General features: G+C 40.1%; 1 protein-coding gene and 3 non-coding genes across 4 annotated transcripts; 1 reads left to right on the top strand and 3 right to left on the bottom strand.

Annotated features, from left to right (window-relative positions):
- Positions 1–705: 705 nt before the first annotated feature.
- Positions 706–26,085, bottom strand: kcnh6a (potassium voltage-gated channel, subfamily H (eag-related), member 6a). Its single transcript, XM_005726224.1, has 17 exons — positions 25,971–26,085; positions 25,580–25,691; positions 22,606–22,836; positions 20,848–20,997; positions 20,462–20,565; positions 19,336–19,645; positions 17,402–17,604; positions 8,669–9,097; positions 7,371–7,788; positions 6,715–6,914; positions 5,676–5,928; positions 4,886–5,079; positions 3,831–3,930; positions 3,456–3,743; positions 3,071–3,254; positions 2,333–2,540; positions 706–1,824 (listed from the first exon to the last, which is right to left on the bottom strand). Exons 2-17 carry the CDS (start codon positions 25,653–25,655, stop codon positions 1,537–1,539), a joined length of 3,636 nt encoding a protein of 1,211 aa, XP_005726281.1. The 5' UTR covers positions 25,656–25,691; positions 25,971–26,085; the 3' UTR covers positions 706–1,536.
- trnac-gca (transfer RNA cysteine (anticodon GCA)) lies at positions 2,954–3,025 on the top strand. Its single transcript has one exon. It is a non-coding gene; the product is annotated as a tRNA-Cys (tRNA).
- trnac-gca (transfer RNA cysteine (anticodon GCA)) lies at positions 6,241–6,312 on the bottom strand. Its single transcript has one exon. It is a non-coding gene; the product is annotated as a tRNA-Cys (tRNA).
- trnac-gca (transfer RNA cysteine (anticodon GCA)) lies at positions 21,033–21,104 on the bottom strand. The gene has a single exon. It is a non-coding gene; the product is annotated as a tRNA-Cys (tRNA).

The raw sequence follows: 26,085 nt of genomic DNA, 5'->3' as shown, positions 1-26,085 counted from the left end.
AACGGTGCAGAAGTGCAAAAAAAGTTGACCTTGAATGTGAGGTTGGCCAAATTTACATCAAGATTTTTTGCTTTTATACACGTATTCTTACAACTTGTTGATCGGGCTGAGGTGTACAATATTTAGGAAAACCCGTCCTCCTAAATGACACTATATTATATATTCATTGAAAAGCTTAGCTTTAGCGTGTTCTGTTATTTTGAAGTGTTTGCAATGTTTCATTTGGCATTGCAGTTATTATCCCAGCGCTCGGGTAAGTTACTTGGAAAACAAAAGGAAGTAACTTTGCAGTGTGTCTTTAATCTAAAAAAGACAAATAACAGGAATCTGTGCTTGAAGAAGCCTTTCACAGAATTATAAATGCTTAATAGGTCATTACATTCACCCCGTGGCTGGAACTGAGAGATCATCTCGGCGCACATTTAGACGTCGTCTCTGCGCCTGTATGCGATTGACAGTTACCATCCACTTCAAATGCCACTAAGCTGATTTCCCTTTACGTGCGTCCAGGGTGCGGTTTGTCCACTGCGAGTCAAAATAACTGAGAGAACAAGTCCTTCATTGTTGGCACTTTCAGATAAACACATCAGGAGTGTTACGACACCGTGTGACCACGCTGCTTTGAGAAATAGTCGACACACGTCTGAGGTGAGCGGATAAACAAACACAGAAACGGGAGCAATCAAAGCATTCGTGACCAAAAACAAAACTGTACGAGCTATATTTAAATGTACATGAAACTTTGGCGTTTTTTGTTTTGTTCTGTGCTGCTTCATTGTGTATATTCTAATATTTTCTCATGACACACTTGACACGTTTTCATTCACATCAAAATGCTGCAACAGGAAATATGAGATGAAAACGACGCTTTCTCCTACGTCTGCCATAAATCGTCATCCTTCACGGTGTGTGAGACAGTTATTGTACGACTTTTTGATATTTTTAAACATACACAACAACGACAAAACACTGAACCTAAACCACTCACAGTTGTTACATTTACTAAGTGCATGGTCCTGAATGTACCTATAAATATTTGCAATATGAAAATAATTTCATTTCCAAATAGCTAATTATAGTTTTCTATGTTCAAATCTAAATGTGCAATTCTTACACAAACTGACTGCAGATAATTCTTCAAACGTGAAACCTCTTAATTCTTTCTTGTCATTTCACTTCTCTTCAAGGACGCCTCCATGTAGGAGTGGTTGGTGTAGCTTTGAGATCCAGTGACTGCTTGGCATGTCCTGTAGATGTCAGTGCACCATCCTGCTCTTTATTGCACAGGACTTTGGGAGTGATGGGATGCTGGAGCACAAAACTACAGCAGCCTTGAGGGCATTGTTCGGTCTGTGCTTGAGAAACTCGAGACACTGTGTACCCTCTGTGATGTGAAAGGCAAGGCATCCCACGCTCCACAGCAGCATCTGAACAGGAGAGGAGGTTTAAATGGGAAGGAAGTACCGATGTGGGGAAAATATGGCTGTACTGTCCAAAGTACCAGGCTGTAGGGTGTGAGGGTCAGTGATAGCTCTTCTAGCTGCCCGGCAGGACAGGATCAGACACATGCCTCTGGATCTCCTGCATTTCTGTGGAGATCTCCAGGTGCTCCGGGAGAGAGGGGAAGCGCTGGGTGCCGCACAGAAGTCCCGAAGGCTCTTGGTCTCCAGAGCAGAAGATCTGAGGAGGAGTGAGGTCGACAGAGGGTAGATGTGGTCGGTCTGCCTCTGGTGACATGGACATGGTGTCATCTGATGCCACAGTTAGATGGATCCCGCTGGACAGGGAATCCTTGGATTTGTGCTTGCAGTCAGAGTCTGGACTCTGGAAAGACAGAGAAGTATTAGTTCATACAAGATTAGATATATGTAGTGTATAATTTAATTATATCAAATAAACGGCCTGACTGACGTTCTGTAGGACACAAAGGTCAGAATCTTTTTTAGAGTCTAATTTTTAAAAAAAAGTTTAATATTATGGATGTTTTGGGCTCAAAAAAGTGCTCTGAATCCAAAAGCAAGGAAGAAAGATCCTGCATTAACTGATCTCTTGCTACAGATAATGCAAGACATAAATGATGATTGGGGCGAAAAGGCAGTCTGTTATCTTGAAACCTGGAGATAATAATCATCGTTCGACTTGTAGATTTATCAGATATCTCTGTTATTCTTTTTCCTTTCAGGATTATGGATGTCTTAAGTTCTTATTTTCTTTTTCAACTCTGATGAACTGAATTGAATTGCTTAAATAGTTTTTCTGGCAAAAGTGTCAAAAAAAGTAATGACTATAGAGGAGCAATCTTATTGCACATAGCATATGATAAGTAAAGCACCTGGAGTAATGAGGCAGTGCTGTCGATCTGTGGTGGCTGCTTTGGAGGGACGGTGTGGATTGTGGGTGTGCCCGTGCTGTACAGTGTGGTGGGATGAGGTGGGTGAGGGCTGGGGGACACAGCGCTGTAGGCCGGAGGCACCGGAGCCATCTGTCTCTGAAGGAGCTGCAGGATCACATTAATGTCTGCAGTCATACGGGTCTCCAGTCTGGACAAGACAAGAAGACAAAGATATATGGCTTCAAGACTCTTTCACACATTTTTTCTTTGATTTCTATGATTTGATCCTGGTCAGAACACTTCTATAAAGCATTATGAGTGTTAGTACACTTTTCTCTATCTGTCGCTATAGAATCATCACGATCATTCACGTGGAAGCAGGCAGGCAGTTAAAAGAAGACACACATGATGGACATTTTCAGTCTCACCCCTGACCCTTTCTTATCTCTGTTTATTTTGTTCTTACTCCTCCTTTTCTCTCACACACATGCAAAATAGCCCCATGTAGTAAGCACTCAGCTGGAAACTGATATGCAAACACAGAAAGGGTGGAGCTGAAATGCAAACACTGCCTTGGGACAACAGTGACAAATGCATCCACCTCCCAGGGGCCTCAGCACCGGGGGTATAGCTCAGTGGTAGAGCATTTGACTGCAGATCAAGAGGTCCCCGGTTCAAATCCGGGTGCCCCCTTTTTGTTTATTTCTTTAATTCTAAAACAACATAAGTCTAGCTTACCGGTTTAGTTGTGACTGAAGCAGCTCCAATCGAGACTCTAGCTCACTGGGCCGATCTTCAGCACAGGGTGAAGGGTGAAAACTCGCCCTTACTGAGGATGGCCGCCTCTGGCTGTCTGAAAACTGGCTTGCTCTGCGGTCTGGCCAGTAGCTATACAGGCCTGGCATGTTGATAGGGGTTGCTGCTGTGCAAAAGTAAAAGAACAATCATTTCTTGAAAAAATGTTTGTTAAAATATGCGAATGTATTACTCCACAGTTATTTTTTATTTATCTATCAGTGCTGCATTCAAACCAAAAAAAGCAAATTAAAATGGAATAAAAAATTTACATTTGTGGAGTTTTTGTGTTCTCTGTGCCTCCAAAAGTGTTTTAAGTGGATTTTACCTGAGTATGGAGGTCCTCCAAGGTCTACAGGCGGGCCGAGTCCAGCTGAAGGTCCACTGTGAGGCAGAAGGTTGACTACTGCGGATGGATAGTCTCTGGTATCACCCGCATGGGGGTACAACTCCCCTTTGCTGTGTCCTATGGGCTTCATTTCCTCATCACTAGACTGTGAACATATACTAGCACTGCTGCAGAGGTCTTCCCAATGAGATCCTGCCATTTTTCCCCGGTGGTGGTTTGACATCGAACGTGACTGATCTGGGTAAGAGTCTTCACGATCCATCCCGTCTGTCCACACAGAGTCACAGCTCAGATAGGAATAAGACAATAAGTTGATACAGGAGCATTTGGCGTTAGACCGCGTCCCTTACTCACCTGGCCTGTTTCTCCGACGCAGTGAGCTTCTCCGATGCCTCGTCAGACGATAGCCACATTCAGAGTCCCTGCCTGGGGTTGTCTGGTTTATTCTATCTACCTGATACAGATCAGCTTCAGTAATTCAAAATTACAAACCACATCTCCTGCTTAAAAGAAACATACAGCACCTTTTCCATCAGTATATTTAGAAATCTAGGTGAGATCTTTATGATTTTACCACTTAAGATTACCTCTGATACACCTCTGATACTGGTAACCACTTGTAGCGCTGTGGCACAATGCTTACTGAGTGTGTTGTTCAAATGCCCCAGTTTCAATACTGCCTCTAAACCCTCCTGCACACTTTGCCTATATTTACATGTTTGCCTGGAGGGCCCTCACATTAAGCGCTTTTCCAAACCGTTTAGTTTTAAGTTGAAACGGCACCACACTCAGAAACCAGGAAGGCTCCAGTTAGCCAGTGTGATTATTTCAGGACTGACAGAGTAATATATGAAAAGAAATGTCTTTAATGGACATTTTATACATGTTTGATCACAATTTCATTGTACACATGCAATGACAATAAAGGGCAATTCTATTCTATTTATTGTACTGTTATAAATATTAGTTATAAATAACAAGAAATAACAACGTCATGAAGTCATATGGGAGCATTTTGGAAAATGTAATAGATTCATTTACTTTGAAATGATAGACATGATTCTAGTTTATCTTCTTGACAGCACTAGAGATCATCAAACTGGAAGTTCCTGTTTCCAAAAGAGAAAGGCAGGTATTTCTGCCCTAACCCTTAAAAGAAATTAAAAGAAAAGCGTGACCCCACACAAAGTTACACTCATCACAGAGAGGAAAGGCATAGGGGACCGATTAAAACCGGGGCAGAAAATGCAGTTTTAGCATGTTTATGATGTCATGATGACAACATGTCAGTTGATTTGCTACGTTTTTACTAACAGAATAGAATTGGCGATCTTGAGACATAAATCTATGACTCTAAACTCTAATCACAAGCAGGATGCTGTGTAACAACGCCCCCTGGTGGCACTCACGTCTCTCAAGTTGAAGGTGATCTCCAAATTGTTCCAGAACATGTTGGAAAAATCAGGATACATGTCTAGCACTTCCAGAAGGTCGTCCCTCAGGATCTTGTGAAGATCACAGTATGTCAAAGCCCTGACATCAGCGCTGGATTTCCCTGACCTCTCGTACAGATTGATGGGTTCACCAAAGATGTCATTCTTTCCTACATACATCACAGCAAAAGTAGTGGAAAATTCAATTAGGCAAGCCCATCCTTGTATAAGCAATAACAGGGTAATGTCAGTTCTTTTATTTATTTATTTTTTTGTTTAATGTTTAATGCATTATTAAAAAATAATGCACCACAGTGACCTGATCCACAGCAGTACAGCCACAAAGATGTGACCTGTGCAGCCTGGATAAGCCAGTGCTGGCTCTATTGATGATCAATCGCTGTGGAATGAAAGTGGAGCTGTGCCCAAACACCTCTGGCCACACAACACACACACACACACAAGTGTGTGCTGACGTGAACTAAGGGCCAATGTCAGTTCTGGCTGTGACTTTGCAGGAAGAGAAAGAACAAGTAAGTGGAAAACAAACAGGACTGCAAAATAAAACAGCTAAAAAACATTTCATAATCAGATAAATATAAATAAATTAAACTGGTTTTGCCCAAAAATAGGTGAATTTTTTTGTTTAACCTTGAAAATTGTATTCTGGTCATAATTATTTTAACTAAATGGAAAATGAAATGATTTTTCTTAAAGTGTTAACAAGTAATAATAAAAAGCTCTTTATTAGCAACTTGCAGCTCACCCAGTATGGCCACCACCACGTCGTCCCTGAGGATCTCTATAGAACCCCTGGAAATGAAGTATAGGGCAGTCAGAATATCCCCACTGTGGACTAGGGTGTCACCCGGCGGAGCGTGGGTGGTCTTAAATCGCATGGCCAGAGCCCGCAGGCAGCCTTTGTTAGCACCTCGAAAAGCTTTGCAGTTCTGCAACAAGCTGCGGTTCAAATGAAGGCAGATATCAGCTTGCAGACACTCAGGGAAACCCTTTAAAACCTGCAGGAAGAAACAAATGGGACACAGGAAATCTAACTATTATGTTTCTTTTTTAAGCTTCTGTAACATAAAAAAAGAAGTAATGTGAAAGCACATGAAAAAGGTCTGGAGGGGAGAGAAGAGTATCAGATTGATGCATGCAGGATGAGAGCTACAATTGATAAGCTATTGCCTCATTGAATTGGCAGGCACTGATTCTGCTCTTGCGCTCTGGTTAGCAGGGATGTCCCAAACAGCAACATGACGCACATCACATCTGAAAAGTGGGTCTCTCTATGAGACACTGGAAACAATGAATGTCTGTAAATGAAGAGGGGGCACCCAGAGTTGAACTGGGGACCTCTTGAGCTGCAGTCAAATGCTCTACCACTGAGCTATACCCCCATGAACACAAAGATGCCCCTAAAAGTCTCTGAAAACGTTTGAAATAAAATGTGTTATAAAGGTTTTATTTGAATATTACGAAAACTTTTTTTCTGGGAGCAAGTGCATCAAACAAAGCCTGGATTTGTACTTATTACTACTTTTAAGACATGACATTAAAAGATCACCACACAAAAACTGGGCCATTGCAACAGCATAGAATACGGCAAGCAGCCAGTGTAGGTCAAACACTGGACATGCAGAAAAACTGGTTTGAGAACTTGAGGACAGCAAGTGTTTCTATAAATTGTAACACATTATTTGTACTTCAGTTAGGTGCTTTGAACGTGCACATTGATGTTTGCACTTTGAAAGCATGCTCATAAGGGGAAGGCAGCAGTGAAAGTTTTTTCATTTCCTTACAGCATTCATGTCGATGCCGTTTGTGTAGGACCAGGCATGTTGGAAGTACTCCTCCAGCCTTTGTCTCAGACCTCCTGGGATCTGATGGAAACGTATGAACTCCTTGACCCGCAGCATCTGGGTGTGGTAGCGGGCCGTGCCTGAGTAAAGTCTCTGAATGATGGCTGATACGTTTCCGAATATACTGGCATACATCAAAGCTGCAAGGAACAGAAGGCAGAAACAATTTACTCCTGGGGTTGTGATAAATTTGATTATATTTCTCCTGTCTATCTCTGTACCATCAAAAAATAGGTTAGCAAAGGCTGTATGTATGCTCAGGATGTACTGGATTTATGTAAACAGTACAAGATGTTCTCATAAAAACAGGTAAGATCTTGGAGGACTTATTTTACCAGCTAACAAACAGTGACTGATCTAATTTTTTGACATGATTCTCCTTGAACTTGCTGATTTGTTTGACATTATCTTTGTAATTTTCCTCATATTAAAATGAGGAAATATCACCTAAGTGACTGAATATATGCAAGAAGAATTGAATTAGTCCAGAGTTTCTAAGATGAGCTTCAGAGTTAGAGCAAAATATTCTGGATTCTACTTCAATGATTCGAAGTCTGAAGTGTTGCACGTTTCTGATCCTTTTCCTTTCTACTCACAGCCGATTAGCATGACACAGATGGAGAAGATCTTCTCTGGGTTGGTGTTGGGTGAGACGTTGCCAAAGCCCACACTAGTCAGGCTGCTGAAGGTGAAGTACAAGGCTGTAACATACTTGTCTTTGATTGAAGGGCCAGAGGCTGGGTCACTGTCATTATAGTATTTCCCAATCTGGTCGGCCAAATTGTCCAGCCAACCAATCTTCATGCCACCGATGCGGGCAGAGCCATGACGCTCCACATTACCGATGGCGTACCAGATACAGGCCAGCCAGTGAGCAATGAGGGCAAAAGTGCACATAAGGAGGAAAAGAACAGCAGCTCCATATTCTGAGTAACGATCCAACTTCCTGGCCACTCGCACCAGCCTCAGAAGTCTGGCCGTCTTCAGTAGTCCAATAAGAGTGGTTGTTTGAGGCTGTTGAAGACAGAGAAGATTTAATGTTAGTGCTATTAGCAGACTTTTATAAGTACAAAAAATAGCAATGAAACTGAATCTATGCAGAAATAAACTATTTACTGGTCAATAAGCTGAGCAGTCAGTTTTAGGTTACATGAGGGCACAATGGGATAGCCAGACTGGATGTTTACCATGTGTAACTCAGCGGGTTTTCCATCTTCTTAAAACGCATATAAACACTTCTAATTTGTCCATAATGCTTCCTGCTATCCTGCAACAATTACTCCATCATAGTATCCATCAAAATGCATAGTGTTCATGCATTTTGAGTTTAGTATACTTGTTTATTTAGTTGAGTTTTGATTGGTATTTGCTTTTTGATAATGTCAGGGTTTGGAGGCTACTTCTGTGGCAGTTTCTGTTAAGGCTGAGAGTTTGCTATTTAAACATAAGTCCTTGTATTTTGATTTATTTTCCTAGCTTTCCTTCATATTTCTCTGTGCCAGGCTGCTGTGTGTGTCAGTGTTGTGCCTCTTATTTTTTACATGCTTTGTTTTGCTTCTTGTATATCATTATCTTGGATATGCCTCACTTTCCTGCTGTTTCCACTTCCCCTGATTGCCCTCTGTGTGTATAAATAGTCTTCTCTCCCTTACAGCGTTTGTCAGCGTGTCTACTTATCCACCCTAGTCTGTTCCCGAGTTACCTGTTTTATGTCCTAGTTGATTGTATTTTGGGACTTTCTGTATTTGACTTTAATAAAAAAGTTGTGTTTTGAGTAATTTTCCAGTTTTACTGCAAAACTGTAAAAATCTGTTACACATAAAGGCTATAAAAGGAGACTTTTCATTTAATCTTTTGTCTGAAACACAAAGTGATATTCCGATAGCTTTCTCACCTCCTCAGACCCAGAGCGAAATATGAGCAGGTCAAAGGGGATGGCAGCAACTATATCGATCAGGAACCAGCCCTTGAAGTAGTGCTGCGCGATGCGTCCCGGGTGGCTGACCACCTCGTCGTTATGGTTCACATAGGTGGTTCTGAAGTTGATGAGGATGTCCACGATGAACATGACGTCCACCACAAGGTCCACCACATTGAGTGGGTTGCAGGTGTAGCCGCAGATTCTTCTCTGTGTTTCTTCTTCCGCTTCATTGAGAAGGAAGGCAGCAGAATATGGCGTGAAGATGGCCGTGTAGATGACCAGCAGCAGGATGACCCAGTCCCATACTGCTTTGAAGGGGCTGTAGTGAAGGATGGTCCATTTGTGGATGCGCGGGGCCTGGAGCTTGTACTCTGGCAGCACGTCAGCTCCGAGGGATAACACCTGATAAGAGGCCAATGGGATACAGAGGAGGTTATTAATAATGGAGGAAAGATCAAGGCCCATAGCCAGAAAGTATAATATAAATACTATATAGAGTACTTTATGAAGCATACAATTAAAACGGGAAGAAGGGGGAGGCGTGTACATTAGCTAATGTCTGAGACGAGAGTAAAGGAAGTAAGTGCACAGTTCTCACAAAGCAAACAACTATCCTTATTCAAAAACAATAACTTAATTCTGACATAAAAATGTGAAATGTTTTTGGTCTGTAAGTCAGCATCTTAAGTTATCATTTAAACAGCTTTCACTGCGGTTTAATTATTAGAATTTAACAATTTTCAGGTTTTATCCATAAAGTAATATTTAATAAGAAACTTCAATTTTCTTAGTTAAAATGAAAATGATGTTCTTTACAAAACAGCTAAAACTCATTTCAGTCATTTTTAAAAAATTCCAACATACTGATGGTGCCTTAAAAGAATTAAAGAGAGAGTTAAAAGGGTGTATGTTAAAACAGGCTGGTAGCTGTTGCTGACCAAGTAAGACGAAGGTTGGGGAAACTGAAAAACAAGCAGAATTTAATGCAGGAAACATGGTGCACGAGAGCCCGAGAGCCCAAGAATAACTGTAGTTTTCATAATTACTGTTAGTGCCATCTCAAGTATTTACAATACAAGCTGCAAAAATCCATAAGGTGTAGCAGTACTGTGATAAATAGATAGACACTGGGATACATTAACCACACCCCACTGCACCCTTAAAGTAAAGCCAAGCATGTCCTTTGATAGTGCCATGCCACCTCAGATGATGAACTTCATCATGAACACGGCTTTAATTTATAATAAATGGTGCATTGCTCAAAATATTCTAAACCTAGTATTCTAAAACAGCAAGAGGTTAAAAAACAACTCTGGACTCTTCTTTCAGGGTGGCAGAAAAGAGCAAAACACAAATCCACTCATATGTCGAGTACCATTTACATGCAGATCAACACAAATCAGAAAATTACCAATGACTGAATCAGTGATGAGTAAGATCCACTGACCGGTACAACAATAAGAGCTTCTATGTCCAGGTTCTCATCCTGGCGTCCACAGCAGCAGAGGAGGCTTCTCCAAACTCTCTGCAGCCCCACCTGCCTTCTTCCCCATCTCCCTTCCTTCATCACTTTCTTCCAGATAAATATGTTTGCTGATGACTGCCATGAACACACATCCCAGCTCCTGCCTTCTTCTATCCTCTCTTCAAATGCACTTAACCGAGCCAAATCACTGTCCTTTTTAGAGAGTCCACTGCAGCCTCACCTGCCTCCGCTGCACCACGTGATTGCCACGTGACCCTTTCTGCCAGCGATCTGATCAATTTCAGACTGGAATAAGTGCTGGCATCGACTGGGCTTCATGCAGAGGAGTGATTTTAGGTAATTTCTGTTAATGGAAAGGTCAGCTCTATTTGGCCAAACTGGCTTTGCAGAAATCAAAGTGCTTTATTCTTTTAATGCACTATAACTGACATTCACATCTACATGAACCACAGAGAGCTAAACTGCTGTACATGCTGTTGGGTTTCCATGTCCTTCTTGTCCTTACAAACCCTTTGGCGGTTAGACCGTCATTTACATTTCAGTTTGCATAATTATGTTGATAGTCATCATGACAAAAGAAGCTGAACTTGTATGGCAAGCACACAGATCAGTGAGAAATTAAAAGGGAAAAGCTTTTGGTGTGCTATAGCTCAAGTCCTGAAGCCCACTGCAGGGAATGAACCATATTCACAAAAACAGCTTCTTATCTGGTGTTTTGATGAAGAGAATGTGGTGTAACCCTGTGGCCAAAGATCTCCCATATGTATCCAGCTGATAGATGGATACATATGGGACTGTGAAGGCCATGACATATGATGTGCATCTTATTTATATTTAACTATTAAGTGATCCCTCCCCTCCTACTGATGGAGATGACACTGTAAAGCTTGAAAAGATCTCTCTCTTTTCTCTTAATTCGAGCTAGAAATGTTTCACCACAGGATAAATCTGATGACTCAGAAGAACATTGCATTGATTGATACGTGAGCTATCCATCCAAGGGGAGAAGTGCACCCAGAAAAATGTCCCAACAACAAAACAGGGCCCTTGGATCTCCACAAGTCGAGAGTTTTTCCTTTAATTTGTCACATATTGGTACAAGAAACCAGTAAACCCATCTTCCCTTGCAAAATATAATATATATTTAGACTTTTTTGTTCGTTGAGGGAAAAAAAGTCTCCTCAAAAATGCATTTCCCTTCCACTTTCCCAGCTTGAATGAAAGCAGTGTCCATAAATAGTCAAAGTAAACTTTTTCTCAAGACAGAGTACTATATATAAAAAAGATGGTCATTGGGAATAACCAAGGTTTCGATAATATTTCCAGTAAAGGGATGTTGGTGGCTTCACTTGCTTCATAATTTGGGTTTACGACCAACAAGACTGCGTTCAGTTTGGAAAACAGACATAAATGGAAGAAAGTGCACAGAATTGATTGAATTCTCCATCTAGGACAACAAACTGTGACAACCTTTTGTGTGTAAGCAACTAACCACAGGAGCTGAACAGATGTGAAGAGACAACACAGTAATGAGAATGTAAACACATGAGCAAAGGTTCACTCATCCAAGAAATGTTACGTTATTGATGTCCACCACAGCTCTGTTTAATGATAATGATGACCAGACAACGACAGGCACCTCTAATTTGCACGCTACAACTCTCTGTTGCTACTCCGACTTTAAAGTCATCATGGGAAGAGATCAAGCTGATACATTTCAAGCTGTACTAGATTTAAAAGTCAGCAGAGCTGTAATCAGAGAACACGATTTAAAATATATATATATATATCATATAATAGTAATAATCCAGCATATATATATATATATATATAAATATATGAAGAGAGAGAAAAAGTGAGAGACATGCATATAGATATAGATATATATATGAAAGTGCTTCTTCTAAGGTATTCAGAGCAGAAATATAAAATATTCATAATAATATGACAAATGTGGATAAAGCAACAATGCAAAGCACAAAACATTTTAAATATTTTAGTTCAAAGTTTAAATAGTATCTATAAAAATAAGTAAAGATAAAATTAAGCCTTTAGGATGTGAATATCACATTAATAGAATGCAGACATGAAAGTAGCATTTATTTTCAGCTTAAAAATTTGAAAGTGCTCTAACTCTGCACAGTTCTCGTGTAATCCCTTTGTGAAGTTACGTCACTTTGACATGTCATCAGCTTAACTTGAGTCAAGTGATCATTTCTAACTCGTGGAGAAATATTCAGTGAGCTGGAAGTTTGAGGTGGAAGACGACTAAAGATGGGGTGAGGAAGAACAGGGAAAGGAACACTGGCAGCTAACAAACAGGAATGTGGAGCTGAAAAAGAAATGGAGTTTTGAGGGTAACTGCAGAGAGCATGAAAGACCCAGTAAGGCTGTACTCACAGGCTGAAGTTTCTGCTTGACGCTCATGCTGAAACACACACCACAGGGTAAAAAGCAGGACAAGACTACGACTAAGAGAAAGAGAGAGGGAGACGGGAACTCTGTCCGTCAGTCTGTGTCTCCCTCCCTTCTGCCCCTCTCGCTCTTCCTCCCTGATTGTAGCCCTGCCCTCATCATGGGATCCTCTTTCAAGCACATAAAAAGTGATGGATGATGGTACCTGCCTCCTGTGTGATGCTCAACAAGTAGTAATTATTGGAGAAAAAAAAATCAAAGGTGGTTGTGTTTGGCCTGACAATAAAAAGCCAAACAGCTAAATAAATTTTAAGCTCTTGACTGAAGTAAAATTTCCCTTTAGCTCTATACAATCTTTATAGGAGGTGAGATTTATTGTCAGTTGCTGGGGAAATAATTATAAAAGCATTTGCGTGAATTGTTTGTGAATGCAAATACATTGTACGTGTTTGCTGTTTTGGTTTTGTTTAGTATTTTTGCATATGCAAATTATTATCTGAATTAATGTAGTGTATGTGAGGTCTTGTCATTTTGTGAATAACCTTCCAATCACTTTTATTATATTTTCAAAAAATAAAGGTTTACGGTAACATTGCCCTGTCTTTTCTCCCCTCTGAATTAATGTAATTCTTTTTTTAAAATATCTTTTGCAAAGTCTTGTAAATGAACTAATAAATTCCATTAAAAAACTCAAATAACCTCATATTCAACCCTGATATTTGGAAAATATATTTACACATTTTTAACTGCCTAGTCTCTAAGACGCCTTGTGAGGATGTTGTTTTTTAGAAGTATGCGTTATTTGGGTGTGACTGCTTCAGAGTTCAATCAGATCTCAAACGAGCATGTTATCAACCTGTACACACACATTCATGGAGACAAATACTAAAAAAAATAGCTGTGCAAACCTGCAAAAAACAGAGCCACACTCAGTTAAAGCTGCAACTATCTCCAAGTTGCCCTGTTGCAAGATCAGTCAACGCCAGGGGGCGCCACATACACACCGACACACAGTACTAGTTACAGTGTGCTGAGGCTCTTGTACAGTTATCTGTCTTTAACAAGCCACAGTCTATAACCAATCGCAGTGTGCTTTGTGTTATGCAGACAAATCAATATGAACAAAGATCAATGACAACCATCATGCCTCTTTTTTTAACTTGCCAATCGAAATTCAATTATAAGGGCAGCATAAAGAAAACATTCTATGCATAATGAAACTGGGGCCACAGAGAAAGGCAATATGTGCTTTAATATTTATTACAGTACCTGTAGAAAACTCACAGTCAGTAAAAGACCACTGCTACAGTTCACATGGCAGCAGCCGTGATTACTGTGACGTTAGCCTGACCTTCTTGTCTCTGAACTCAACATTATGATACTCAAGCAAGTTGGTTTAACCGGACAAAAACTCACAGCGGTAACAACACGCAGTTGTGATTTAGTGTCTGACAGAGGCACAGAGACCAAGCCCACTGCCCTCCACTTCCATTAGTTCCAGGGGCCAAGGTCACTGGCAGCGTCAAGCCACGAGTGCCGCTCAATAGTCTCGCTCCCTTTCATAAATCCAGCTAACCAGCAGGACTCCTCTCCACACTCACAGGCAGCTGTGAGCCCTACATACATCCAGGCATTCTTCATGTACTGACATTACATAAAGAAAACACAGCAATATGACTACACAGAAGTTTGGAAATAACTTCCATTTGCATGTGCAATTAATGAAACCTTTTTGTTTTTCATTTTTGAATGTTGAAGAAAAAGTTTATATTTCTATAAGACACAGACATATTTTCTTTATTTGGATGCTTGACCTTTGTGTTTATAGAATTTAACCCTAAAAGGATTGAACAGTCATGTAGTTAGGAGGGATTTTACTGTTATGGTTCATATGTATTTAAGTTGTGTACATGAGTGGTGACCAGGAAGGGAAACACCTGAAACCTCAGGTGCACAAACTCTGACAATTTTCAACAAAGTGGGTTAAAATGTTTTGTTATATATTTGAAAAAGAAATATGTTTTCACATTCATAGAATATCAAAAAACAAAACAGGAATAGATTTAATTAATTGTAAATAAAGCAGCAGCAATGGATGGATGGAAATGCTTTGAGTTTATTTAATGTTGTATAATCTTCTTCATCAAAGCACTTTATCAATCTAAAAACAACTAAACATCTAAGACGGTGTGTGGTCTGCCAGCAAGTGGCATACCAAAGAGATTTATTAATCTTTATTTTTATTTTTACCTTCTACCTTCCAACAAAAACAAAACAAGACTAAAACAAACCTCCCTGACAAGCAGACAAACTCTGTCTGTGTGGTTAAACAGAGGAACGCTTACTTTCTAACCAATCTTGTTCATGACGTCAGCTAAGCCAAGATAACAGATGAAGTGTTCAGCCAGGCTTTTCGAGAGGTCTTCTGTTTGTGCAGTCACTTTTTCCAGGACCACAGAAGCTACGTTGCTTGCATATAGAGTCAGAGCCGGCTGTCAATACCACAATCACTCCCAGTGCAAAGAAGCAACATCTCACCACCACCACAGCAGCACCATTCAGTCACAATGCAGTCACATGAGGTCACAGCACTGTGCAAATGCACAACTAACATCTCCTAAAAGGTGGTATCCGTACTGAAATGTTTATTAAACTTTCTAAGTAATTTATTAAACTTCACAAAGATTAACCGAGTCATGGTCGCTCAAATGCCCAGAGGCAGATTCAATTGGGGTGAACTGCAACCAAATGTAATCAAATCACTTACTGTGAGTTACTGTGTTTTATAGCCTGGATTATATAGATTTGTGGAGGAACTAATAGATGAATCATTAACCCAGATTAAAAAAAATCATACTGTATATTAAATCAGCTGACGCTCTAAATTTTAAACACTTTAATGAATCAGATAATTAAAATCTTGTAAAATGCTACAAGTCATGAACCATGTAAATAGCTTACAAAACACCTCATAGTGAACCCATAGCTCCTATATCTGATATCCTGCTAAAATAACAAACCAGCCACTCAAAAAAAAAAAAAAAGATAAATGGGACACAAACAAAAACCCTTCTTTGGTCAGTTTGGCTGAAAAGAGGCTCAACTGACCATCCTGAAAGCCTCTCAGATAAACCGGTTAATGTGATGCACTTAGGGAGCCCAGCATTGCCTTATTTTCTGCTTTATACCTGAGCAAACAGGCCTTTGCATTGTTACAGTCATAAAGAAAAGCTTTATCATTTTTTCTTATGTTCAATGTAACATTCATAGATCCATTTATACTTACTAATGGCAGCAACCTGCTGTGCAGCGTGTCTAGTGCGGCATGAGACCTTCATCAAATCTATTAAAAATATTTAATAATTATAGTAATTTTAATAATTTAATTATTACTACTAGAAACCATGACATACTGCTGTACAAATAATAATGCATTTAAAAAAATATTTTGGCATCTATAAACTGCTTTTCTTAATCATTGTTCATGTTACTTACTAACATATGACGTCACCACAGTGAATTTTAAAACTATCAAATGTAATTCAAGTGCAAAGCTATAAAGCATCAAGTGAGGTTTTTGAATCAGCTTCAAATATTATGTCTGCTGCATTTGTTTACAAGGGCTCAGGCCTGACCTCACCATGAAACTGCCTGTGAGCCGGCAGTTCATTTAATTTTAAGCTTCTAAAAATGGGGGACTGTGTATAAAAATGACTGCTAATAATAAATAATTTATCCTGTACTTTTGTGTAAAAAACCCTTGAATCAAAGCTGAAACTGTGCACTTCAATCACATGTACTCATCGTTTGATTTTAAATCACTTGTCGTGTATAGCGGCAAAACTGCAAAAAAAGAAATTATCGACCTAACTGTATTTTACTGGAAATAACGGTTTCCCTTCTTGGTTATTTTAAGGTATTTTCCATTGTGGTCCTTCTTTCACTCTTGTGAGGCAGTTTGCCAAAATATACACAGAGACACCGTGGTGTGATGACAGGTGGCTGATGAATGTGTTTTGCTGCTGGTGCCATAGATGTCACACCTCAGGTGAGATTATTCGTTCACGCTTTCACCCTGTGAGTTCGGATGTCTCGCGTCTTCAGTCACCCTGAAGCATGTACCATTTATAGACACCTTTGACTGAACTATCTGACAGAAATATGATGCTAATGATCATATTTCTTTTTTTTCCAGTTAGAAACATTATAAATTTCTCTTTCAGGAAGAGCCAAAAACAGCTACAAATACACCTGAAAATATTAATTACTCAGTTATTTATTGCTGTTCCTTGTATTAGCTTAAAACAATAAAAAAAAAATGCAGTAGTTTAACACAACATGTTCCAAGCAGAAGATGATACAAAAACCAATTCTACCAGCTGAAGTCTGTGTCACTGATTCCTTTTCTAGGACATAAGTATTGTAATTTTGAACATTTTCTTCCTTTTAGTGTTTCCTACCACTGATTGCTGTTCAGCGGCTGCAGACATATCTGCTGTTGTGTATTAACCAAACAAAGGGAAGAAAGGAATGCTGGTCCCTTGTTATTACAGTCATTTAACAATTTGGCCAATCTCACAGGTGAGAAGCAAGTAATTTCTGGCAATTTTGCCTCTTAACGATCAGACAGCAATTTGGTTGATGTAGCCAATTACTGAATAAGAAAATATATATGCAGCCAGCAATGTGAAATGGAAAATTTAAGACCCTGGTGATGACATAAAATGAGTGAAGATGAGTAAAGTGCAAAGAAAACAGGCATTTATTCTCCCTTTTTTCTCTTGAGATGGTAAAGAGCAGCTTACCTGTGTGACCTGAGTGACCTTCTCTGTGACGTTCTGCGTTCGGTCTTTAATCTTGCTGGGTGCAATGATTTCAATCTCAGTTGGGGAAGGCGGTCTCATTCGGTCAGAGCCGAACGTGAGGGTAACCTGTGGGATGCGGCCTATGGTTCGATGTCTCATAAGGTCTGAGTCTGAAGTGGAGTTCAGAGTATTGGGCTTGAGATCTACAACACAAAACAACAGCATCAGCAGTCAAGTAAAAAAAAAAAAATCTGTGGAAGAGTAGATTGAATAGAAGACGGGAAGAGTATGATTGGAACCTGTACAAAAGAAAACGTTTCCTCATGAAGTATTTCCCCTGAGAGCGGAGGTTAATAGATGTGCAGTGATGAGCAATTTTAACACAAACCCAATCACTGACAGAAGAATTGATTATCGTATCTCTACTGGAATTTTTATTAGGCAGCTGCACAGAGGGATGCTCTCTGTGTTATAAATATCAGAGCAACAATCTGACATCAACAACCTGACAAGTGCCGAACTGGTGAGAAATCTGTTGAAAGCTGTTACAGCTCAGCTGAAAAAAATCTGTTTTGATTCTGATTAGTTTGCATTTATGTGTTTTAGGATATGCCAAGGACATTTTAAGCTATTAAACATTTAATTCAACTGCATTTAACTTGATAATACTAATGATTTGATGTGTCACCTCACTTTCTAATCTGATATAAACTTCCTTTTCTTTTTTCAGCTACTCCCTTTAGGGGTTGCTACAGCTGATCATCTGCCTCCATGTCCTCTTTAATGGCATCCATGAATCATTTCTGTTGTCTTACTCCTTTCCTCCTGCCTCGTAACTCCATATACAACATCCTTTGTCCAATACACAGCCCTCCTCCTCCTCCTCCCCTAACCATTCTTTGCACATGTTCAGATCATCTCAGTCTTGCCTCTTTAATTAGGTTTTCCAAAAACACTCACCCTGAGATGTTCTTCTGCTGTACCCATTTCTAATCCTGTCCTTTCTGCACACTCCCAATGAAATTCTTAACATCTTCAGCTCTGCCACCTCCAGCTTGACCTTCTGTCTTTTGTTAGTGTCACCATCTTCAAACCACACATCACAGCATTTCTCACTACCATCTTGTGAACCTTGCTAGCATCTTCTGTCACAAATCACCTTTGACTTTTTTCTCCACCTGCTCCACCCTGCCTGCTCTCTCTTCTTCTACTCTCTTGTCCACTGTCTGCTGCTTTGGATGTTTGACCCCAGGTATTTAAACTCATTTGCTCCTTGCATCTTCACTGGTACATCTGTCTTCCTCTTATTCACGCACATGTATTCTGTCTTGCTTCTCCCGCCATTAATTTTTCTACAGATCACAATGTCATCTGTGAACATCCTGCCTGACCTCATCTGTCAACATGTTTGCCACCACTGCAAGCTTGTTTCAAGTCTGAGATCCTACTGTATCCTAAAATAGCAAATAATAGACACGACTTGTTAGAGATCCCTTTAATACCAGCAAACCTTCCAGCAGATCTCACAGTGAAAATGTTTGTTTGTATGCAAACCAAAGTGGCAATAATAACAAAGGCAAATTAATGTCTCAAAGCAGGTTTTTTTTAACAGAATAAAAGGCTAATGAAGAAAAAACTTTGAACTGCATTCTGTGTCATTTTCTGAGTTAGAGTCAGAGAAACCAGCTGTGAAAAGTGCTTTGTGTGATTTAATTTATTAGGATGCTGCTTTATATTCCTGTCAGAAGGTTAACCTGAAAAAAAGTTAAACACACATTAAATTCCACTAACATCATAAAAAAATATGCATTTTAAAGGCTTCATAGTTTCTTTGAGACACAAATACAGCAACGATAACCTGATGATACTCTTACTAATTCTATATTTTATTCACAGCTTTAGTTTCCCTCTGAGATGCCCCATCAGACACTCACTGCTGTTAGTCCGGGGGTCTCCAGGCCGACTGTTCCATTCTGCCCTCATGCCATCGATGTCATCCAGTGACGAGGCACGTCGGAGGCTCCGAACACTGTCCCTCGAGCAACTTCGAGGTAATGTCCCTCGGGGGAAGGCATGCATGGGGTCCAGTCGATCTGTCAGAAGGGAGCGTCGTTTGGTGGAGGGCTGAGCTGCCGGCGATGGGGGATCCATGTCCTGTTCTATCAGAGCCTCCGTCTCAGACTGCATACAGCTTTCCTTAGATGGGATCCGAAACTCTTTCAGAGGGACTTCCTCGCTGTTTGGCTGTCAAGGAAGGGCAATAAGGCACAAGCTACTTTGAATATTATGTAAATGAAGGCCATGCGTCTCTTTATAGTTCAAACAAATAATTACACACCATATCTGCTGGTTTTTGGCTTGAAATGCTTTTTTTCTCTTCTAAATGTTTTCTTAAAAACGTTGTAATATTTCACACTTCACAAATGCTGTTCTGAAACAGAGAGGAATGTCACCTCCCTGCCAGCACGTAAATGTAAAACAGTCCCAACATGTCAATTTATCTGATTCAGTACAGTTCCAGTGTCAGGTAAGGATACTGGCAGGAAATACTTTCATACAAGGTGCCATTCATCAAAAGAGAGAACTCTAAACACAAGTAAAGGAAAATTCTAAGAAGAGAAAGATAAACAGACCAGTTGCTTTTCCCCCTCATTCTTCCATTTGGTGTCTTTTTGGGCTGAGAAACAAGAACTTCTGCTTCAAAAACATCTCTCTGCTATTTAAGGTGGTTCGTATTTAACTATTTGAACTGCATATAAAACTAAAATTGTATATATAGCACTTGAAAGGCAAATCAAAGACTTTGTTGTTACTATAGTGTGTAGAACATTTTGATTAGTGCTCTTCATGCATGATTGAAGAACAGTAGAAGCATTGCAGGCATAATATGTCAGTAAGTTTTAAAATTGTATCATTGCAAATGTCATGCCTAGGAGTCACAGTATGACGTATTATCTTTGTACAGATTTTTTTCCACTGCCAGATGTGTTTATGTATTCCAGCAAAATGCAAAGCATGCATTCATGCAAATGGACTGCACTGCATGCATGTGTTATTCACCTGCAGGTAGTCTACTACCACTCCTTCAAACTGATCTTTTGAGAGTGAAGGTCGTCGCATGGATCGCAGCACCGGCAGCCTCATCTTCAGCCTGCGATTCTGGCCTAAAGAGAAAACTTTATCTTCAGCTCACTTGTTATCGAAGTTCAAAATGTATTCAATTCAACTTTTCTGCTTTAAAATATCCAACTTTTCTGCTATGGTAAGACAGTAGTACACATTCTGACCAATATGATGAGAAAATCAAGACTAATTACACACATTAATTTCTAATTTATATTTACAGTTGCAGAATTCACAGGAAAAGAGAAAGACAGAAAAATGTTTAGCTTCTATAAATGTGAAACACAAACAAAACATGCAGTATGCAGTGTGAAAGGCTTTACAATAGGCCCATCCTTGGGTGATTCTCTGTCTGAGAGCAGTCTTCTTGTGGGAGGGATCGATGAGCTCCTGGAAGTCAAGGATGAACATGATCACAAGGCCTTCTTCATTTTTTACTGGAACGATTCCCACAAGGCAGGGTCTGCAGGTCCCTATTGACACAAAAGATAAGAAACAGCAGCTATACAGGGGGCACCCGGACTTGAACCAGGGACCTCTTGATCTGCAGTCAAATGCTCTACCACTGAGCTACACCCCCTGTTGGTAAGCTAGAAGTTATTTCTAAAATGTGATCAGCTGAAGGCTGGCCTAGTTTAACGAGGTTGTGTTTCTAAGGGAGGTCACACAGGAGAAAGCGATATGAGCAAAGGAGAAAGAAAGAAAGGAATCGTTTCAAAAACTGTGGAAGCTAAAAAAAAAAAAGGCTAAATGAGCAATACTTCTGTCAGGTCTAACTTCACTTCACAATCAGTGAGCTCCAAAAATAGAAACAGGAGAGAGGGCAGAACGGACAAACACACACACACACACACACACAGTGCATGCATTCACTTCCATTCATACATTCACCCTGAAAGACCTTGAACAGAGATTTTGTTTGAAGGTTAAGAAAAAAAATCGGCCTGTGAGCGCTGTAGTCTTGTTCTGAATCACATTGCAATCACATGTTCAGATTTTTTTCCCCGGTCTGTTCAGCCTGGGAGCACAGTGGGAAGCAGGGGAACAAAACAAATGGATGCTTAGTGGATTTGATCTGGCACACAATCCCATTCCCATGACAACAGCACTCTAAACTCCGCTCCTCATGCCCAAATGGCAAAAGTTATAACAGACATGTACTATGAATGTCCTTGTATAAATGTAGACAGTAAATGTATGGTTTATAGTCGGTAACTGTCATTGTCTAACTCATGCTCACTCATGTGTGTCTACCTCAATTCCTTTGTGCCAGAAAAAGATGATAAAGAAAAAGAGATGATGGAGGTTAAACACAGACCTCGGCAGAGGACAGTGTTTCACTGGCATCCCAAATAACTTGGAATAAACAGGAAATTAAACTTTAAAAATAAAAGTAAACGATGTGCAGAGAATCATGCATAGGACTGATGAGAATACAGGCAAGTATGAATTAAGGCTACACCAAAAGAAGCAGGTTTGAAGGAGTGATTAAGACGCTGAGTCTGCCTGCCTAAATATAAGCCTAAATATAAAAGCATAATCTGGCCATGGTGACGGATTCGCAAGATCAATGGGAGTCCAGCAAAAGATAGCAGCTAAACTCGGATACCTGCCAAACATAGTGGTCTGAGATGAATAAAGAATCTCCTGAACTACACAAACTTAAAGGGAGACGATCTTTTACTATCTACTTGTTTTGATTGCAAAAATTATTCACATGAAAATCATCTTTGTGCATCAGATCCAGACATTTATCATGATGAATTATCAAAATGAAAGGACTAGTCTTGGAAAGCAGGAAGGATGTTTTAAAACAGATCCAATCGAATGGCTGGTGGACTGAGGTAACATTCTGGATTAAGATCTCTGTAACAAGGTTTCTTGTCAGAAGATAAATGATAAACTAATTGAACATATGGAGGATTATTTGGACTGTTCTGATAACAATCAAGCTGTCAGCAGGCCAAATCTTGTGACAGCCAGAAGACTCTTTTCATGAGGGTCTCGAGCTATAAATGGGCTTACTCCAGTCATTTTTCCTCCAGCTCTGTTGTCTTGTTTTTGTTTTTCGCGTGTCTTACCTTCCTTAGAGTAGTACAGGATCTCCACTTTGCGCTCCTCAGACCCAAGCAGGGCCTGTCCCAGCTGGGCCAGGGAACTCTTCATTGTGCCAGGACCCACCAAGAACTGGCAGGTACAGGGCTGCTGCATGATCTCTGCTCTGGTAAAACCAAACATCTGGCAGAAGCCTTCATTGCAGTAGATGATGCCACAGTTCTTCATCTGGGCATTGGCAATAATAAACTTGCGATCTGAAGGGAGGAACACAGTGTCAGTTGACAATTTATAAAGGCAAGATATCCATGTGGCAGTACAACGACCGCCCATTAAAGCTGGGTTAGAAGCAACACTGATAAAGCCAATTTCTTGCTTATAAATATTAATAAACTTTCTGCTCATTAAAGGAGAAATAATATACTGCATAGAGGTTTATAAATTAAGCTTAGCCATGACTATCTCACCAACTAAATTAGCCTTTTACTTCGCAGAGGGTAATGACGCCTGATTCCAGTGATTGCACTTATGCCTGTCACTGAAAGATTGAAAGAGATAGTTTGTTAATGCTGACAATTAAACTGTTTACACTGTTTAAGATTTAATTTGATTTAAAGATGCTGAAGTGCAGACTGTTGTGGATACGCATTGACTTCATGGCCCACAAAGTCTGTTCTTCCTCCTCTAGGCATGACAATCAGCTGAAGTGGAACTAATGAAGTCTACTTTTCCATGGTGCTAATGTTATTAGCGTCACAATTCCTCCCAAGGGATTGAAAAGGAGCAGGTGGGCACTTCAGCATAAGGGTATTTGGAGTATAGCACATGGCGCCAGGTAACTTATGGGAATCTACAGGTTTTGGAGCCTGTGTATCTGACATTTTTTAATTACATCATTACATTGGTATCAGCCACTTGCCTATGAATATATTTTATTTGTTTAGCAAGGCTACCTAAACAGTAAAAATATTACATTTCCAGATTTACATTGTTTATCAAAGAGTTTTCATATCTTAAAAGTACAATCACTGTACAGTTGATATTTTTGCCACCAGCTTTGATTTGTATTAAAAATGTTGCCAGTCTGTCTTTTAAGAAGGTCAGTACTTGTGAATGTAACACCTAGCCTACATTTGACATAGTTTTGTTCATGAAAACACAATATTAAGATCATTTTACATTGAAATTTCATAATAAGATAAACATGTGACAGTGCGACAAAATAATAAAATAAAATAATGCCATTAAAGTTGAGATCAAATCTCTAACTGCATGGTAGCTGCTGGACTTCTCATCAGCTAATGACACTCACTGGGGCGTTGACCACCACCATCAGTGATCTTTCATCATGGGGGAAACACTGTGGCTGTACAGTGTCAGTTACAACAATAATGGTTCTTCCTGGTCAGTCAGAGCTTTGATTCTGAGTCTCTCAGAGTCACCCTGCTTTCAGAAACATCCCTAACAGTAACTCCAAGCTCATATGTTCTTCAGTGCCTAGTACCGATGAAATGAATGATACTGTTCGTGGCAACAGAAACACCCACTGTCCCAAAAATGCTGCATGACAGGGAATTGGGGCAGTTTTGTTCGAAGGCTGCTAATGGAGGAGTTGAACGATCTGAATGAAAAGTACATACATAACCTCTGTCGCCTCTCATTGGCCTTTTTATTACACGCTGGTGAAACTGGGTTAAACAGCTGTTTCCTGCCCACACAGATGAGAGCAGGGGACTCTTCTCTTGGCCCCTCTTTTTAATATAAACGGGTGAGCTCTTAGAGTGGAAAAGCACATTCTGTCCAAAGTCATTATCTGGGGCTCAAAGCAAAAACACTGATCGTCACACCGTTGCTAAGCAGCACCACTGTGGCACGTGCACTCACCTTATCGTGCATGTGTATGTGACTGCGCGTGCACACACATACACCTTTTTGGGATACAGTAGAGGCATTACATAATACGGGTTTCTTAGGGGATATTGGGAGATTCAAGCATTACTGGTCCTAGAGCTGATCATACTAAAACAGACTGAGAGTTGTCAGCAATCAACTATTTCTCCATGTATGGTCAGTATCTAATCAGGATGGCAGGGTTATTTTCAGTCCTGCTGCTAGTGGTGAGGAAATGTACTGATTATGGCACATGAGATATAATGTGGCATGGTGTCTTTCAGTGTTTTTGTTTTTAAACTAAAGTAGCATTAACAAAGATTTACAGGCTCATGTAATAAGTGTTAAGTACAGAAAATGGATGAAGGTAAAACTGCATACAAATAATGGTCAGGTCAAAAGAAGACAGCAACATATGTGTTCTATCAGAGGCCTTAGTGGTTTCAGGGAAAGGGATTTTTTCCTCTCCAATAAGTGAGAGGTGGTCTCTTCTTCCAGCCAATGGAACATGTGAGCTAATGGAACACAATGTAAGTCATAAGGTGAGCTCTCACAAACAAACTCACATGCAGGTGCAACAACCCCGCAAACATAAAAGCAGCAGCTGGGTTCTGTCAGCATTACTGATACAGATAAGATGTGTTAATTTATTATAATATAAAAAGCCTGTCCTTCTACCATCTGTTCAAGCAATGAGACTGACCGACAAACAAACACAGACGTGTGAAAAAGAAAGCAAACAAAACTATACCAACAAGATTTAACTGGATACACTAACAGCTCTGAAATAAATACAGGCTACCACTCCTACTGATGAACTAGCTGTCAGAAACACTTTTCCCATAGACAAAGAGCGCAGTTATCCCTTTTAAAATAGAGAATGTAATTAATTCAGCGTAAATTAGAGTCCCCCCGTCTCTGCCATCTCTTTCGGATTTATTTAAAGCATTTGCGAGCTAAACCATCGCAGCAAAAACCAGTCCAAATGTTTAAAATGGGAAAACTAAATATGTATTTTGTAAAACGTTTGGAATCTAAATATCACACCCTTTGTTCGGACCTCAACAGCAGCACAGACGCATAACTGAAACTAATTTCATGTGCACTTACTTTGCTCGTCGAATTTCCTGATGATAGTATCCAAGTAAGTGTTCTGGAGCGCAACATGACCGCGTCTCACGGGCATTTTGATGCTGAGAGAAAACACTTCCGACACATGAACCTGAGATAAGTAAAAAAGCAAAGAGATTTGAACTGACGCCAGTGAACAAAAGGGTCCGCTTCCACTTGGAGGGCGAGCGTAAGCAGCAGATTTTGGCTTCCCTCGGAGCTTGATGGTGAGGGGTGAAGCGCCGGAGAATGATGGAGAGGAGGGCTGGTTGCCAGGGCAATAGCAGATGCAGGATGTTGCACGCTGATAACGTGGGGGGTAAAAAGTAGACTAGGATACAACAAAAGCTGTATGAAACCGATTCGAAAGTCTTTTCCTTAGTGAGGTTACCTGTTGTGGGACAAGTTGTGAACAAAAGCTGCAGAGCGCAGAATCCGTTCGTTGCTTTATAATCGCTGCATTCTCCCTCAAGTTTTGGACAATGCGCGATAAGGATGGCAGTGAA

The sequence above is a fragment of the Pundamilia nyererei genome, unplaced genomic scaffold (assembly GCF_000239375.1).
Source record: "Pundamilia nyererei isolate P.nyererei 1_Seehausen unplaced genomic scaffold, PunNye1.0 scaffold00018, whole genome shotgun sequence".
In the NCBI taxonomy this organism is placed as follows: Eukaryota; Metazoa; Chordata; class Actinopteri; order Cichliformes; family Cichlidae; genus Pundamilia; species Pundamilia nyererei.
Note: the sequence above shows the minus strand (reverse complement) of the source record. Positions and strands in the feature narration are given on the sequence as shown.